This window comes from Ursus maritimus, unplaced genomic scaffold, assembly GCF_017311325.1.
Source record: "Ursus maritimus isolate PB19 unplaced genomic scaffold, ASM1731132v1 scaffold_17, whole genome shotgun sequence".
In the NCBI taxonomy this organism is placed as follows: Eukaryota; Metazoa; Chordata; class Mammalia; order Carnivora; family Ursidae; genus Ursus; species Ursus maritimus.
This window is the reverse complement of record NW_024424119.1, coordinates 24,665,365-24,681,492: the sequence shown is the minus strand read 5'-3', so window position 1 is coordinate 24,681,492 and position 16,128 is coordinate 24,665,365. Positions and strand designations below refer to the sequence as shown.

Sequence of the window (16,128 nt, the reverse complement as noted above, 5' to 3'; positions counted from 1 at the left end):
GTATCAGGTATTGAGAATCTAGAAATATAAAATAGAAGAATGTCTATGCCTATAAAAACTTTGTGTTCTTGTCAAAGAAATATACATAGATTACAATATATAATGGGTTATATGATGAATGTATGCATAGGGTACTATGGAAGCAGAAGAGAGACACCTAAACTAGACATGGGGGAAGGAGTCAACAGCAAGAAGATTTCCCAGGGGTGCTGACATTTAAACTGAGCGTTAAAGAATAGTAACAGGTAAACAGGATAAAATAGGAAAAATCATTCCTCCATGGTAAAAGCTTGCAAATGGAGATAAAAGATGACCACCATTGCCCTGCCTACAGCCACACAAAACCAAAAGAACTCTTCCTAAAGCTAATGATTAGATAACCACTGGAGATACGGGCCTGAATAGGTGTGCTTCCAGAACATCTTTTGTTCACATCTCCACCCTCCCCAACTAAAAAAAAACCCGTGTTTGGACAACTAACAGAACGCTGTGATTAATGACATTCAAAGATAAGTTTCTCACTTACAACACTGGGCGGCAGCAGTGGGTAATGGCTTCCTCCGGCTTTCTTCTTGACTAGAATACTGAAAGCAGAAAGGAGAAAGAAAGAAAAAAAAAAAACAAAAAACACAGATAAGAGGCCCAAATACAGGGGAAAAAACGAATCACAGCTACTTGCAAAAAGGTTTAGTGTTTGACTAGAACTAAATTTTTATTGAACAGAAACAAGTCATCCTGCTGATTGCCCTGTATGAGCCTGACATATAGGCCAGACTATGAAATATGGCCCTTGCCCAATATAATAGGCTAAAGCAGGATAGCAGAGACACTGTTTTGACCAAGGGCACCTGGGTATGTACCAGCTCTGCCAGGCAGCTGTAGAAGGCTTCGAGAAGCCTTGGAGAGCTTAGGAAACCCAGTCCTGAGTTTTCTTATGGGTAACATACAGATTTCCCCATTTGGGTGATGAAATTAAAAACCTCTCTGAAATAGAGTCTTCTCATCTTTAAAACATAATAGTGCTTCTTCCCTCACAAGGTCATGTGAAAAGTGAAATTACTTACTTAAGCATGTAATGCAACATCTAACACCTACTAGAGTCCCCTTCCCACTTATATTTTAGCCTCCCCAACCCAACACCACCATCACAACCAAAAAAACAAAAACAATTACTGAAGCCATTAAAAAAAAAAAAAAGTTTATAAAAGGAAGAACTAAATGCAAGTCTTGAGGATGGCCAAGATTTATAAAGACAAAACAAGAAGAGAAAGGCAAAAATATGTTAACACAGGTACACAGTCTGAAAAACAGAATAGTTTGATCAGAGCCTATTGGAGGATTCAAAAGACATAATATGGTCCAGCAATTTGTAAATATGAGGTCTGGAGTTCTCATCCTGACTCACCCACTTATTACTACGCTCTGATGTACTGGGCAAGACAGAGCTCTCTAACACTGCCTATGAGTGAGTCACTCAGCAGATAGTTCTTGAGTACCCATTATGTACAAAGGCCTTGATAGAGTTTGTATATCATGGTAAGGAGTTTGGATTTTATTCTAGTGTATTGGGAAGCATTTATAACTTTAAACACAAAAGGGATATGACTTGATTACACTTTAAAAGTCTTTCTGGCTGCTGTGTGAGGTGAACTATAGGGAACAAGAGGGAAATACTAATTACTGCAATAATCCAGACTAAAGTTTATGGCAAGTTACATAGGAGTACTAATGGTAAAGGGCATTTCAAGTAGTTGAATACAAAATACAAAACACTTTTTGTACGTAAATATACTTTTATATGTGAAGGACTTTACAAACAATAAATTATGATACAAATATCAGAGGGAGATACTGCTAATCACTAATTCCAATAGGGAATAATAACAAGTCAAGCACAACTTAAACAATAGTAATAGTGAATCTGCCAATCATAAAAATGCTCAAAAAGTTCTTGAAGGTTAAGCAACCCACCACTCCAAAGTAAAAAACAGACTTGGTTATAAATAATAACCATTACAAATGATGATTTTTGTAGGCAGTATACAGATCTAACCATGAGAAAATTCTGTAAATTTAATTTTTAATTGTTTTTAAGTAGGCTCCACACCCAACATGGGGCTTGAACTCACAACCCTGAGATTCAGTCACACCCTCTACCAACTGAGCCAGCCAGGAACCCCCAAAATTCTATAACTTTTCTTTTTTTTTAAAGATTTTATTTATTTATTCGACAGAGATAGAGACAGCCAGAGAGAGAGGGAACACAGTCAGGGGGAGTGGGAGAGGAAAAAGCAGGCTCATAGCGGAGGAGCCTGATGTGGGGCTCGATCCCACAACGCCGGGATCACGCCCTGAGCCGAAGGCAGACGCTTAACCGCTGTGCCACCCAGGCGCCCCCAAAATTCTGTAACTTTAAATATTAAACTAGAAGAATTCAGATTTAAGAGACAAGAGTAGAGGGATGCCTGGGTGGCTCAGTTAAGCATCTGCCTTCAGCTCGGGTCATGATCCTGGAGTCCTGGGATCGAGCTCCCTGCTCAGAGGGGAGCCTACTTCTCCCTCTGCCTGCCTCTCCCCACTTGTGCTCTCCCTCTGTAACAATAAATAAATAAAATATTTTCAAAAAGAAAAGAGAGACTAGAGTAGATATTTTCAGAAAACACATTTCATGTTTATCCTCCAGGCCCAAAGCAGAAAGATGAAAACCAACTAAAGCCTAATTAACAATATCAAGAGAGCTAAGGAAAAATCTATCATACATACGTACCAAAAAAAAAAAGAGAGGGGCACCTAGCTGGCTCAGTCAGTAGAACATACTCTTGATTTCAGGGCCGTGAGTTCGAGCCCCACGTTGGGGGTAGAGTTTACTTCATTAAAACAAACAAACAAAAAACCATACACACACACACACACACACACAAAACCCAGAGGAAAAAAATAGTCCTAGATAATTATATCCAATCTCATTATGAATATAAATGGAAAAATCCTAAATAGATTACTAAGCCAAATCCATCACATATTATTTATCCGTGATATATAAGTGTTGTAATGTTAATATGTAAAAAGATATGTATATGCATGCATATACATGTATATTGGTATATAAACAGCCATATAACATGACCAGTTGGTCTTTAAATGCAAGGATAGTTCAATATCAGAAAATCTGTTAATGTAATTCACCACAATACACAGATTAAAGAAAAACTTTGTGGTCTAATGGACACAGAAAGCCTTGATAAAATTCCTTTTTTCATGACAAAAATTCTTAGACAAGAAAATAGAATTTCCTTAATCTGATAAAGTACCTATCAAAATCTATAGCAAACATCATACTTTAGGACTTAAGAAGTATTCCCCTTATGGGCAGGAAAAAAAAAAAAAAGGTTCCCACTTTCACTCCAAGTATTAAAAATTACACTGAATGTTTTATGCAATTAATTATTTAAAATAAGGAAGCATCAAAAACAAGCAAAAAAAGTGAAAGTGACCCGCCAAGAGATGACAACTGAATGTAACACAATGTCCTGGATGAGATCCTGAGACAGAAAAAAGGCATGAAGTAAAAACTAAGGAAACTTGAAAAAACCATGACTTTTTCATTTTATTTGTAGTTGTTTTCATTTTATTTGTAGTTAATAAAATAAATATAATAAAACATTAACTTTTAAATTCATAATAACATATCAATATTTCCTCATTAATTGTAACAAATGTATCATACTAATGTATGATGTTAATAAGAGGGACAACTATAGGGAGGGGGTAAGGAAGAGGTAATAAGGAAACCCTGTAACATCTGTTCAGTATTTTTTTCTCTCTCTCTTTTTTTTTTAAGATTTTGTTTATTCATTTGACAGAGAGAGAGCACAAGCAGGGGGAGTGGGAGAAAGAGAAGCAGGCTCCCCGCTGAGCAGGGAGCCTAATGGGTGCTCGATCCCAGGACCCTGAGATCACAACTTGAGCCGAAGGCAGATGCTTAACCAACTGAGCCATCCAGGTGCCCCTGTTCGGTATTTCTATAAATCCACAATTGCTGTAAAAAATGAAGCCTGTCACTAAAAATATACGTATAAAAATTCAAATGCTTAAAAAAAATAAAGCATAAGGATTGAAAAGAGACTAAAAACTGTTATTATTCAAATATGCAGAAACTAGTTACATTAAAAAATCTAAGAGAATCTCTAAACTAGTAAAACTATTAAGAATTCCAGAAAAAATAAACTACTGGGACTACATCAAAATAAAAAGCTTCTGGGGCACCTGGCTGGCTCAGTTGGTAGAGCATGTGACTCTTGATCTCAGGGTCATGAGTTCAAAGAACTTACCTTAAAAAATTAAATATTTTTTAAAAATAAAAAGCTTCAGGACGCCTGGGTGGCTCAGTCGGTTAAGCACCTGCCTTCAGCTCAGATTATGATCCCAGGGTCCTGGGATCGAGTCCCACATCAGGCCCTTGCTCAGCAGGGAGCCTGCTTCCCCCTCTGCCTACCATTCCCCCTGTTTGTGTTGGCGCACACTCTCTCTCTCTGACAAAAAAATAAAATCTTTAAAAAAAAATTAAAAATAAATAAAGCGCTTCTGCACAGCAAAGGAAAGAATCAACAAAAAGAAAACCTACTGAATAGAAGATATTTGCAAATGACATATCCAATAAGAGGTTAGTATGCAAAACATATAAAGAACCTCTACAACTCAACACCAAAAAAATAACCCAATTAAAAAACAGGGAGAAGACATGAACAGACATTTCTTCAAAGAAGATATTCAGATGGCCAACAGACACATGAAAAGATGCTCAACATCACTTATCATCAGGGAAATGCAAATCAAAACCACAATGAGATGTCACTTCACACCTATCAGAATGGCTAAAATCGAAAACACAAGAAACAAGTGTTGGCAAGGATGTGGAGAAAAAGAAACCCTCGGGCACTGTTGGTGGAATGCAAACTGTGTAGCCACTCTGGAAAAGAGTACAGAGGTTCCCCAAAAAGTTAAAAATAGAACTACCGTATGATCCAGTAATTCCGCTATTGGGTATTTACCCAAAAAGTGTGAAAACACTAATTCAAAAGGATATATGCACCCTTATGTTTATAGCAGCATTATTTACAATAGCCAAATTATGGAAGTAACCCAAGTGTCCACTGACAGATGAACGGAGAAAGAAGATGTGGTGTATATATACACAACAGAATATTAATCAGCCACAAAAAAGAATGAAATCTTGCCATTTGCAACTACATGGACGGATCTAGAGAGTATAATGCTAAGTATAATGTAAGTCAAAAAAAGACATATACCATATGATTTCACTCAAATGTGGAATTTAAGAAACATATGAACAACAACAAAAAAAGAGAGAAACAAAAAAAGCAGACTCTTAAATATAGAGAACAAACTGATGGTTACCAGAGGACAGGTGGAGGGGGAGGGATAAACTAAGTGATCTAGAGAGTATAATGCTAAGTATAATGATAAGTCAAAAAAAGACATATACCATATGATTTCACTCAAATGTGGAATTTAAGAAACATATGAACAACAACAAAAAAAGAGAGAAACAAAAAAAGCAGACTCTTAAATATAGAGAACAAACTGATGGTTACCAGAGGACAGGTGGAGGGGGAGGGATAAACTAAGTGAAGGGGATTAAGAGTACACGTATCCTGATGAGCACAGTCATACACAGAATTGTTCAAGCACTATATTGTACACCTGAAACTAATATAATGTTGTGTGTTAATTAACCTGGAATTAAAATAAAATTTTAAAAGTTGCTGAATAAGATCAATAATAAAAATGAGGGGCGCCTGGGTGGCGCAGTTGTTAAAGCGTCTGCCTTCGGCTCAGGGTGTGATCCCGGCGTACCGGGATCGAGTCCCACATCGGGCTCCTCCGCTATGAGCCTGCTTCTTCCTCTCCTACTCCCCCTGCTGTGTTCCCTCTCTCACTGGCTGTCTCTCTGTCACATAAATAAATAAAATCTTTAAAAATACTACTACTACTACTAATAATAATAATAATAAAAATGAGCACCAAAGCATTGCCTTATAACAGCAATGAACTATTAGAAAATGTAATTTTTTTTAAAGATTTTATTTATTTATTTGACAGAGATAGAGAAAGCCAGTGAGAGAGGGAACACAAGCAGGAGGAGTGGGAGAGGAAGAAGCAGGCTCATAGCGGAGGAGCCTGATGTGGGGCTCGATCCCATAACGCCGGGATCACGCCCTGAGCTGAAGGCAGATGCTTAACGACTGCACCACCCAGGCACCCCAGAAAATGTAATTTTTTAAAAAACCATGATTAGGAATAAATATCTAACAAAAGAAATGCAAAACCTACATGGAGAAAACAGGTTTCCCCCCTATAGCCCTTCTCATACTTGAACACTTATATTTATTTCATTTCCTGCTTATTGTCTCTATCCTCCTATTTGATGTATGAGAACAGGGATCTTTGTTTAACCTCTGATGTTTACCAAGCATCTAAAACAATGCCTAGTGTTTAGTGTTTGGTAAGTTATTTGTGAATGAATGGATGTCACCAAAAACAGAGAAATACAAATTAAAAAAAAATGGTCTAAACCCATTAATTAGGGGCGCCTGGGTGGCTCAGTCGTTAGGCGTCTGCCTTTGGCTCAGGGCGTGATCCCGGAGTCCTGGGATCGAGCCCCACATCAGGTTCTTCCGCTGGAAGCCTGCTTCTTCCTCTCCCACTCCCCCTGCCTGTGTTCCCTCTCTCACTGGCTGTCTCTCTCTCTGTCAAATAAATAAATAAAATCTTTAAAAAAAATAAAAAATAAAAATAAACCCATTACTTAGCAAACACTTTTAATCTGGTAATATCAAGTATCAGCAAGTATACAGAGAAGCAGGAAAATGGAATATAAACTGGTACAATTATTTTGGAGAACAATTTATCAATATCTAGTAAGACTGAACAGAATATATCCCACTACCAAGCAATTCTACTTTCTGGGTACATATCCAGAGAATCCCTCATACATAAACATAGAGAAATAGACTCAAAGATGTTCACTGTAGCATACATTTGTAATAGTGGAAACCTAATTGCCCATGAGTTAGGAAAAATAAATGGTGGTACAATCCAACTCTATCAAATGGTAGATCCCTAACCCAATCCTGACTCAGTGCTTCTGACCCAAGGGGTTCCTGTGTATGGGAACTGTTACAAACATACCAGAGAATAAAAAGATAAGACTCTACATTGTGTTCTTTAAATGATTTTGCAGCCAAATAAGACAAGATCTTGATAATTACTGAATCACTTGGGAATAAGTGCATAGGTTTCATTTTATTATTCCCTCTACTTTTATGTCTCCTTAAAATTTTTACATGATAAAAACAAGAAAAAAGAAAAAGCATACACAATCCAGCTTGAAGAAGATCCCACTAACCAAGATGAGATGATTTTAGTATCAAAAAGAATAATGACTGCAATGGATTGAAACAAATCAGTATCAAAATCCATAAATTCAGGGGCGCCTGGGTGGCACAGCGGTTAAGCGTCTGCCTTCGGCTCAGGGCGTGATCCCAGCGTTATGGGATCGAGCCCCACATCAGGCTCCTCCGCTATGAGCCTGATTCTTCCTCTCCCACTCCCCCTGCTTGTGTTCCCTCTCTCGCTGGCTGTCTCTATCTCTGTCAAATAAATAATAAAATAAAATCTTAAAAAAAAAATCCATAAATTCATAGTGATACACCACTAAAAAAAGGAAAATGCATTTGTTGCCTTGAGAAGTTGCCTATTTGAAAATTGACAAAAAAACTATTTTTCTTGAACAGACTATTACAAGTGAATCAAAGAGTTTGTAAAAGAGAAAGTTCTTCTTCATAGACAAATCATAGTAAACAAAGGTTGGAGGAGTAATATAATTAGAAAATCAACATTTTGCAAGCCCTATGAAATAACAATTATTGCTACTAAAACCAGGTGGGAAAGTCTGGTGGGAAGGCTTTATTATGGATAAAACTGGCTGACACCAGTTGAATTCCCTGATCTACTGCTGAACTTTTTTCGCATGGATGATGTTTATTGTGAAAGTACCTGCAAGTAATACATGTATCTCCACTGTTGAATTTTTTTAATAATAATTTTTTATTATGTTATGTTAGTCACCATACAGTATAGCCTTAGTTTTTGATAATGTTCCATGATTCATTATTTGCATATTAACACCCAGTGCACCATGCAATATGTGCCCTCCTTAATACCCATCACCAGCCTATCCCAATCCCCCACCCCCTCTGAAGCCCTCAGTTTGTTTCCCAGAGTCCACAGTCTCTCATGGTTTATTCTCCCTTCTGTTTACCCCCACTTCATTCCACTGTTGAATTTTAACATCACTAAAAGTGAGATAAGACACTATCTCCCTACAAAAAAAAAAACAAAAAACAAAACAAAACTTCAATCTAAGTCTCAGTCTAATCCTCAAACTATTAGATACAATTTTCAGTTTGGTTTTTTTTAAGATTTTATTTATTTATTTGACAGAGAGAGAGCACAAATAGGCAGAGCGGCAGGCAGAGGGAGAGGGAGAAGCAGGCTCCCAGCTGAGCAGAGAGCCCAATGTGAGGCTTGATCCCAGGACACTGGGATCATGACCTGAGCTGAAGGCAGATGCCTAACTGACTGAGTCACCCAGGTGCCCCTACAATTTTCAGTTTAAAGGAAGAAACAGAGATAGAGGAAAATGGTAAATGAAACCTTAGGGATATAATCAGCCAGATCCAGAGTATGTAGAGCTCTATAAAACAAATGGGGGAAGGGGAAACAGTTACAGAGTAAAAATGATTTAAGAGACATAATAACCAAATATGAACACGTTGTTTGGATCCTGAATTGAACAAATCATCTGTGAAAATACATCTTTGAGACAATAAAGGAAATCTGAAGTAAGTATTGAATGACATTAAGAAATTATTGTTGGGGCACGTGTGGCTCAGTCGGTTAAGCATCTGACTCTTGATTTTGGCCCAGGTCATGATCTCAGAGTCCTGGATGGAGCCCCACGTTGGGCTCTGGACTGGGCGTGGAGTCTGCTGGAGATTCTCTCTCTCCCTCTGCCCTTTCCCCTCCTCCACTTCATGCTCTCTCTCAAAAAAAAAGAAAAGAAAAGAAAAAAGGTAGGTAGGTAGGTAGGTAGGAAGGAAGGAAGGAAGGAAGGAAGGAAGGAAGGAAGGAAGAAATTGTTAAATGTGATGTGTTAAAGGCATGTGGGATTTTTTTTTAAGGCATTATCTAATAAAGATGTATACTAATGTATTTACGTATTTATGGGTGGGACATGATGATGTCTGGGATTGGTCTTAAAATACTCCAGCAGAAAAGAAGGAAGAGTAATTCTATATATTTTTCATGGTAGAAAATTTCAATAATAAAATTTTCAAATAAAGTGATAATCACAATGAGTTATACTTCACACTCAATAGGATGGCTATATTCAACAAGTGTTAGGAAGGATGTGGAGAAAATAGAACCCTTATACACAGCCGGTGGGTCTGTAAAATGGTACAGCCACTATGGAAAAAAAGTCTAGCATTTCTAAAACAGTTAAACATAGTTACCATCTGATCCAACAATTCCATTTCTGGGTGTATAACCAAGAGAAAACTTATGTCCACACAAAAAATTTGTACATCAATGTTAATAGCAACATTATCTGTAACAGCCAGAAAGTGGGAACAACTGGATTATGCACCAACTGATAAATGGATGAAATGCAGTGTAACCATACAATGGAATATTATTTGGCAATGAAAAAGAATGAAGTAGTGATGCATGCCACAACATAGAAGAAACTTTGAAAATATTATGGTAAGTGAAAGAAGACAATCATAAGAACCACATAGTGTATAATTCCATTATACGAAATGTCCGAAATAAGCCAATGTATAGAGACAGAAGGTAGATCAGTGTTTGCCTAGGACTTGGAAGGTGAGGGAATTAGCATATGATGGCTACGGGCACAGGATTTCTTTATGGGATAATGAAAATGTTCTAAGGATGTACAACTCTAAATATACTAGATTGTACACTTTAAGTGTGTGAAGTGTATGGTATGTGAACTCTATTTCAATAAAGCTATTAAAAACAACAAGAGGGTGGGGCGCCTGGGCGGCTCAGTCAGTTAAGTGGCTGACTCTTGATTTTGGCTCAGGTCATGATCTCAGGGTCCTGGGATCAAGATCTGCATCCAGCTCCACGCTCAGGAGGGAGTCGGCTGGAGGATTCTCTCTCTCTCTCTCTCTCTCTGCCTCTGCCCCCCACACACTTTCTTTTTCTTTCTCTCTCTTAAATAAACAAATCTTTAAAACAACAACAAGAGGACGATAAAGGAACAGACGGAAGAAGTAAACTTAGTGAACTTCGAACCCTAGAATAGAAACAAAGAGCAAAAATCCTAGAGGGAGTTGAGAACCACAGACCAAGAACGAGCATTTTTACAACTTGTAAAATTCTGCAATATTGGTATAAGTTACATTCGGTTTTTTATTGTTTTAACTTCTTCATTTGATTCTGCATAGTAACACATGGTAAGCCTATAAAATCAAAAGTAAAATGTTTCTTTATTTTTTTTTTAGATTTTATTTTTAAGTAATTTCTAACCCCAATGCAAGGCTCAAACTCAACCCCGAGATCAACAGTTGCATGTTCTACCAACTGAGCCAGCCATGTGTTTCTTACTAGGAAAAAAAAGAAGATGGAGTTTGGAAAACTGTATACCAGTCTATACCCAGGCTATGGGAAAACAAAAAGCACAAAGGGGAAAGTGGATACAAAGATGGAGTCGATCTGGCATTTATCAAGGGAAGAAGAAAGATCGGAGCTTTCAACAAACAAGGAAAGTTGAGGTGTGGGGCGCCTGGGTGGCTCAGTCGTTAAGCGTCTGCCTTCGGCTCAGGGCGTGATCCCGGCGTTATGGGATCAAGCCCCACATCAGGCTCCTCTACTAGGAGCCTGCTTCTTCCTCTCGCACTCCCCCTGCTTGTGTTCCCTCTCTCGCTGGCTGTCTCTCTCTGTCAAATGAATAAATAAAATCTTTAAAAAAAAAAAAGTTGAGGTGTTTACTTGGGCATGAGAACAGTTACGTAGTTTAATAATAGGAAGCCTACAGAGGATTCAGTTAAATTAAGAGAAAGCCCTGACAAGAGTAGTTTGCACTTGTCACAAATTCCATTTCTTCATCTTTGATTTAACTCATTGTGGGTTCAACCGTGTACCTCAAAAAAATATGATGAAGTCTTAATCCCCAGTACCTATGAATGTGACCTTATTTGTAAATGGGGTTCTATAGATGTAATCCAATTAATCCAATGACTGTTGCCCTTACAACATAAATGTAAATTTGGACAGACACACACCAAGAGAACACATTGTGAGGACAGACTGAGAGACATGTGATAACAGAGGCAGAGATTGGAACAATGTGTCTTCAAGCCTAGGAACAGCAAGGACTACTGAAAATCACCAGAACGCAGAAGAGAAACATAGGACAATTCCTTAGAACATCCAGAAGGAACTGACCCTGCCAATAGCTTAATTTCAGAATTCTAGCCTCCGGAATTCTGAGAAGATAAATTTCTGTTTTTGTCAGCCACCTAGCTAGTGGTACTTTGTTATGGCAGCCCTAGGAAACCAGTACACTCATCAAAACACTTCATTTTGGCTTCCTGCACTAATCCACAGACACTGGTCATTAACTGCCAAATGCAACAGCTCCATTTCATTACTCATCATCTTTGTTCTCAATAACATTTGACAGGATCAAGAATTTCTGCCTTAAAATCCTTTCTTCCTCTGTTCCATGAACCTTTTTCTCTTTCTCCTAATTGTTCTCTTCAGGCAACTCTTTCTCCAACTCTGGTTTTTTCCATATTCTATCTTTGATGTTCCCCCAAGGTTTTGTCCTTGTTCCTCTTCAATACTTTCTATATATTCTACCTGAGTAAGTTCTTCTATTCCTGGGACTCCAAATGCTATCATTATGTTCATGAATCCAAACTCTATGCCTATAGCTCCTCACCCTATCTAACCCTGAGTTTCATATTCTTTCATGAAGTTGCTTACCAGGCATTTCCATTGAAATATCCACTGGCACTCCAAATTCTACCTTATAATCAGACCGATTTTTCGAACAGCCCAACATGCCCAAAAATGAAAATCTTATCTTTTCCCAGATTTTGTATGTTTTAAGTATTATATACTGTATTCTTACAAGCTAGAAAAAAATGTTAATAAAATCATAAGAGTAAATATATTTACAGTGCTGTACTGTATTTACTAAAAAAAAATCTGTATGGGATGCCTGGGTAGCTCAGTCAGTTAAGTGTCTGCTTTGGGCTCGGGTCATGATCCCAGGGTCCTGGGATCGAGTCCCACGTTGGACTCCTTGCTCAGCAGGGAGCCTGCTACTCCCTCTGCCAGCTGCTCCCCATGCTTGTGCTCCTCTCTCTTTCCCTCTCTTTCTCTCTGACAAATAAATAAATAAAAATCTTAAAAAAAAATCTGCATACAAGTAGACCCACACAGTTCAAATTCCTGCTGTTCAAGGGTCAATTGTATATCCAAAAATCTGGGAATTAGCAGAAGAAATGCCTTCTGCTCATCTGTGTAACAAGAGGACAGTTTCCCTAGTATAAGCTCTCACTCAAGAGTCTAGAGCCAGATTAAATACCAACTCAGCCATTTATGGGGTACAATGAGAAAAACAGAAAAAGTAGCAAACTATAGTGTCCTAGAAAGAAATTTTCCCTATCTTTCTGTATTGGAAATAAGGCAGTTCCTACCTCACTGTCAGCTCCCAAGACATTGACTTGTTCCAGTTTGTAGGTCCAATATCTGGCTTCCTCCTCTGGGATATCTACCACGAGAAAGAAGAAACTACATTACTAGGTTATTAATTTAATCACAGGCCAGTAATCCTTTATTCCATCCAATAATCAAAGTTAGAAAGTGATGGACTAATTTTACTGGTGGGCTTGGATCTTGCCATGAACTTGATCTTCAATCTTCACAAGAAACAAAATAATGTACTATTATTCCCATTGGATCAGAAGACTTAATATTGTTAAAATGTCAACACTACCCAGTGTGATCTATATATTGAATACAATTGCTATCAAAATTTCAACGTTTCTTTGCAGAAACAGAAAACTTCATTGTATGGATAAATAAGATGTGGTATATATATATACAATGGAATATTACTCAGCCATCAAAGGAATGAAATCTTGGGGCACGTGGGTAGCTCAGTCGGTTAAGCATCCAACTCTTGGTTTCGGCTCAGGTCATGATATCAGGGTCACAAGATCGAGCCCCTTGTTGTGCTCCACACTCAGCACCGACTCTGCTTGACATTCTCTCTCCCTCTCCCTCTCCCTCTGCCCCTCTCCCCACACTCTCTCTTTCAAATAAATAAATAAATAAATATTTTTAAAAATTTTTTTGAAAATAAAAGAAACATCGACATGCATAAAACATCTCTAGTTGATGAGATCATAAGAAATTTTAATGTTCTTTTTGCATACCTATATTTTCTGAACTTTCAACATAATAAAAAAAAGTTACTATTTTTAAAAGATAATGGTATATAACTGAATAGAATATTTCACAGGTTTCTGAAATATCCAAAAGAAAATTCCATTGCCAAAATATGGCACACTGTAAGCTGAAATTCTTCCCTCAGAAGGACGCTTTATTAAGCCTTTTATTTTTAGTTTTTTTAAATATTTATTTATTTGAGAGAGAGAGAACACGCATGCATGTGAGCGGGAGGAGGGGCAGAGGGACAGAGAGAGAAGTAGACTCCCCACTGAGCAGGGAGCCCCACTTGGGGCTCAATATCATGACCCTGAGATCATGACCTGAGCTGAAATCAAGAGTCGGAGGCTTAACTGTCTGAGCCACCCAGGCGCCTCCCTTTAGTAAGCCTTTTAAAACTGTATCCCAAATTTGGTTATCACAGAGGCACAAGCTTAGCACACTCACGTTAACTCATATCAAAAACAGACTTCACTTATCTGAGGTTTTACCTTAACATTTATTCAAAAAATCATTTATCAGACACCTATTATGTGCCAAGCAAACTCTAAAGATACCAAAATGAAGTACACAGGAGCCCTCATGAAACTCAAAATCTAGATAGAAATGTATACTGCCACCAATGACATGATATAAGTGATGCAGTGTTGAAAGAGAGGAATGTCTTTTTAAAATGCCTTTGCGGGGGGCTAGCTAGCTCAGTTGGTGGAGCATTCGACTCTTGATCTCAGAGTCGTGAATTCAAGCCCCATGTTGGGCATGAAGCCTACTTAAAAATAAAAATAAATAAGTAAAATAAAATGCAATGAGGGATGGACTGACAGTGTGAGGAGCTCCACAGATCCACTCTTTAGCAAAACTATATATATACAAAAAACCTATTTTTGCCATGAACATGTATTTTTTGTTTTTAAAATTATTTTTTTTAAGTTTTTTAATTTAAATTCAATTTAGTTAACATATAGTGTATTATTAGTTTCAGGGATAGAATTTAGTGATTCATCAGTTGCATATAACACCCAGTGCTCATTGTATCGAGTGCCTTCCTTCACGCCCATCACCCAATTACCCCATCTCCCCACCCACCATCCTTCCAGCAATCCTCAGTTTGTTTTCTAGAGTTAAGAGTCTCTTACAGGAAAGAAAAAAAAAAAAGAAGGAAAAAAAAAAAAAAAGAGAGTCTCTTATAGTTTGCCTCCCTCTCTGCTTTTATCTTATTTTTCCTTCCCTTCCCCTATGTTCATCTACTTTGTTTCTGAAATTCCACATTAGTGAAATCATATGGTGTTTGTCTTTCTCTGAATTAAAAAGTATTTTTTAAATACTTTTCTATTTATTAATGCTACGACAATGTTTAAATTGACAAATCACAGGTATACATTCACTTCAAGACAATGAATGTTAAATTATCAAAAGAATAAATCACAGTTTTCTAACAAGCAAGTATTTCCTAAGTCACTGAAGCAGTCAGAGAAACCTATTGACTTGAAGAGAATGCACTTAAGTGTGGATTCTTTAATGAGTACCATTCTACAGTCTGCACCATTCCTGGGCTAGGTGTTATAGGGACTAGGGTAGAAGACAGAATGCCCTCAAAGCAGATAGCTCACAAGACAAAAAAAAAAAAAAAAAGTGATGAGACTAGCAAACAGTTATTAACAATATGGTAAAAAGTGTTAAAAGGTCTTTAAAGTCTAATTCAATAGACTCACCAAAAGGCAACTCAAATCTTGTATCAAGCAAAATCTTATGAGGAGTTGGGTTTTTAGTTCCACAGATCTCATCATCTTTCATCAATGTCTCTGCCTCCAACGTGGACCACTCCCCGGGCCCTTCCTAGAAAACAGAGATCTAAGATTAAACTTTATTTCTTCATGACTCCCCTCCCCCTATCTTAAGAGCTGGTGTTTTATTCTGAATGTCATTGTTGGAGAGCTCCTGGGGACCACTCACAACCTGATGAGGCAAATACACCATTGTCACCACCTGCCTCTGCTATGTGGCTTCTGTTCTCCCTCTCTGGTGGAAGAGCAGCTTTCACCATGCTCAGCAATCTGCAAGCCCACTGAACATAGAATTCTGGAGTACCAAACTCAAAAAACCAAACATCTCTATAGATCAATATTTAATCTGCACATTTTTTAATGACTGTGTCACTTAATATGCGTTACTACTTCTAATCAGTAAAGAGCTGCTAACATTGCTACTTAAAGTAGACCTGAACTGGAGCCACAATAAAAATGAACTGCCCATCTGCCTGGGAAAGTAGAGGCAGCCAGAACTAAAAGAACTTAGGAAAGAGAGGCACACCTGCACTATCCCTACTCCCAGAGAAAACACAGTCAATGTTAAAGCCAAACAGGAATATAATACATTTTTTCCAAGTTCAAAGTGAGTGTCTATGAGGAAATGATGCTGAGTTATGTTTTAATCTAGGAAAATGGAGTAGAAAACCACTATTGGAAATAATGTATAGAGACAGGGTGAATAACACTGCCACCCATGGTAATTCCTTAAATTCTGTTAGGATTATATGTGGAAGATGGAAGACTA

At 37.7% G+C, this 16,128-nt stretch overlaps 1 protein-coding gene across 2 annotated transcripts in view; it reads right to left on the bottom strand.

The window, feature by feature from the left end:
• Positions 1 to 16,128, bottom strand: part of UNC13B (unc-13 homolog B) — a 216,937-nt gene that overhangs the window by 139,895 nt on the left and 60,914 nt on the right. For both annotated transcript variants that reach the window (XM_040631566.1, XM_040631565.1), the window contains 3 exons: positions 15,288 to 15,411; positions 12,822 to 12,895; positions 527 to 584 (listed from right to left, as the gene is read on the bottom strand). In XM_040631566.1, coding sequence (XP_040487500.1) covers positions 527 to 584; positions 12,822 to 12,895; positions 15,288 to 15,411 — 256 coding nt within the window. The remainder of the gene's footprint in view (positions 1 to 526; positions 585 to 12,821; positions 12,896 to 15,287; positions 15,412 to 16,128) is intronic.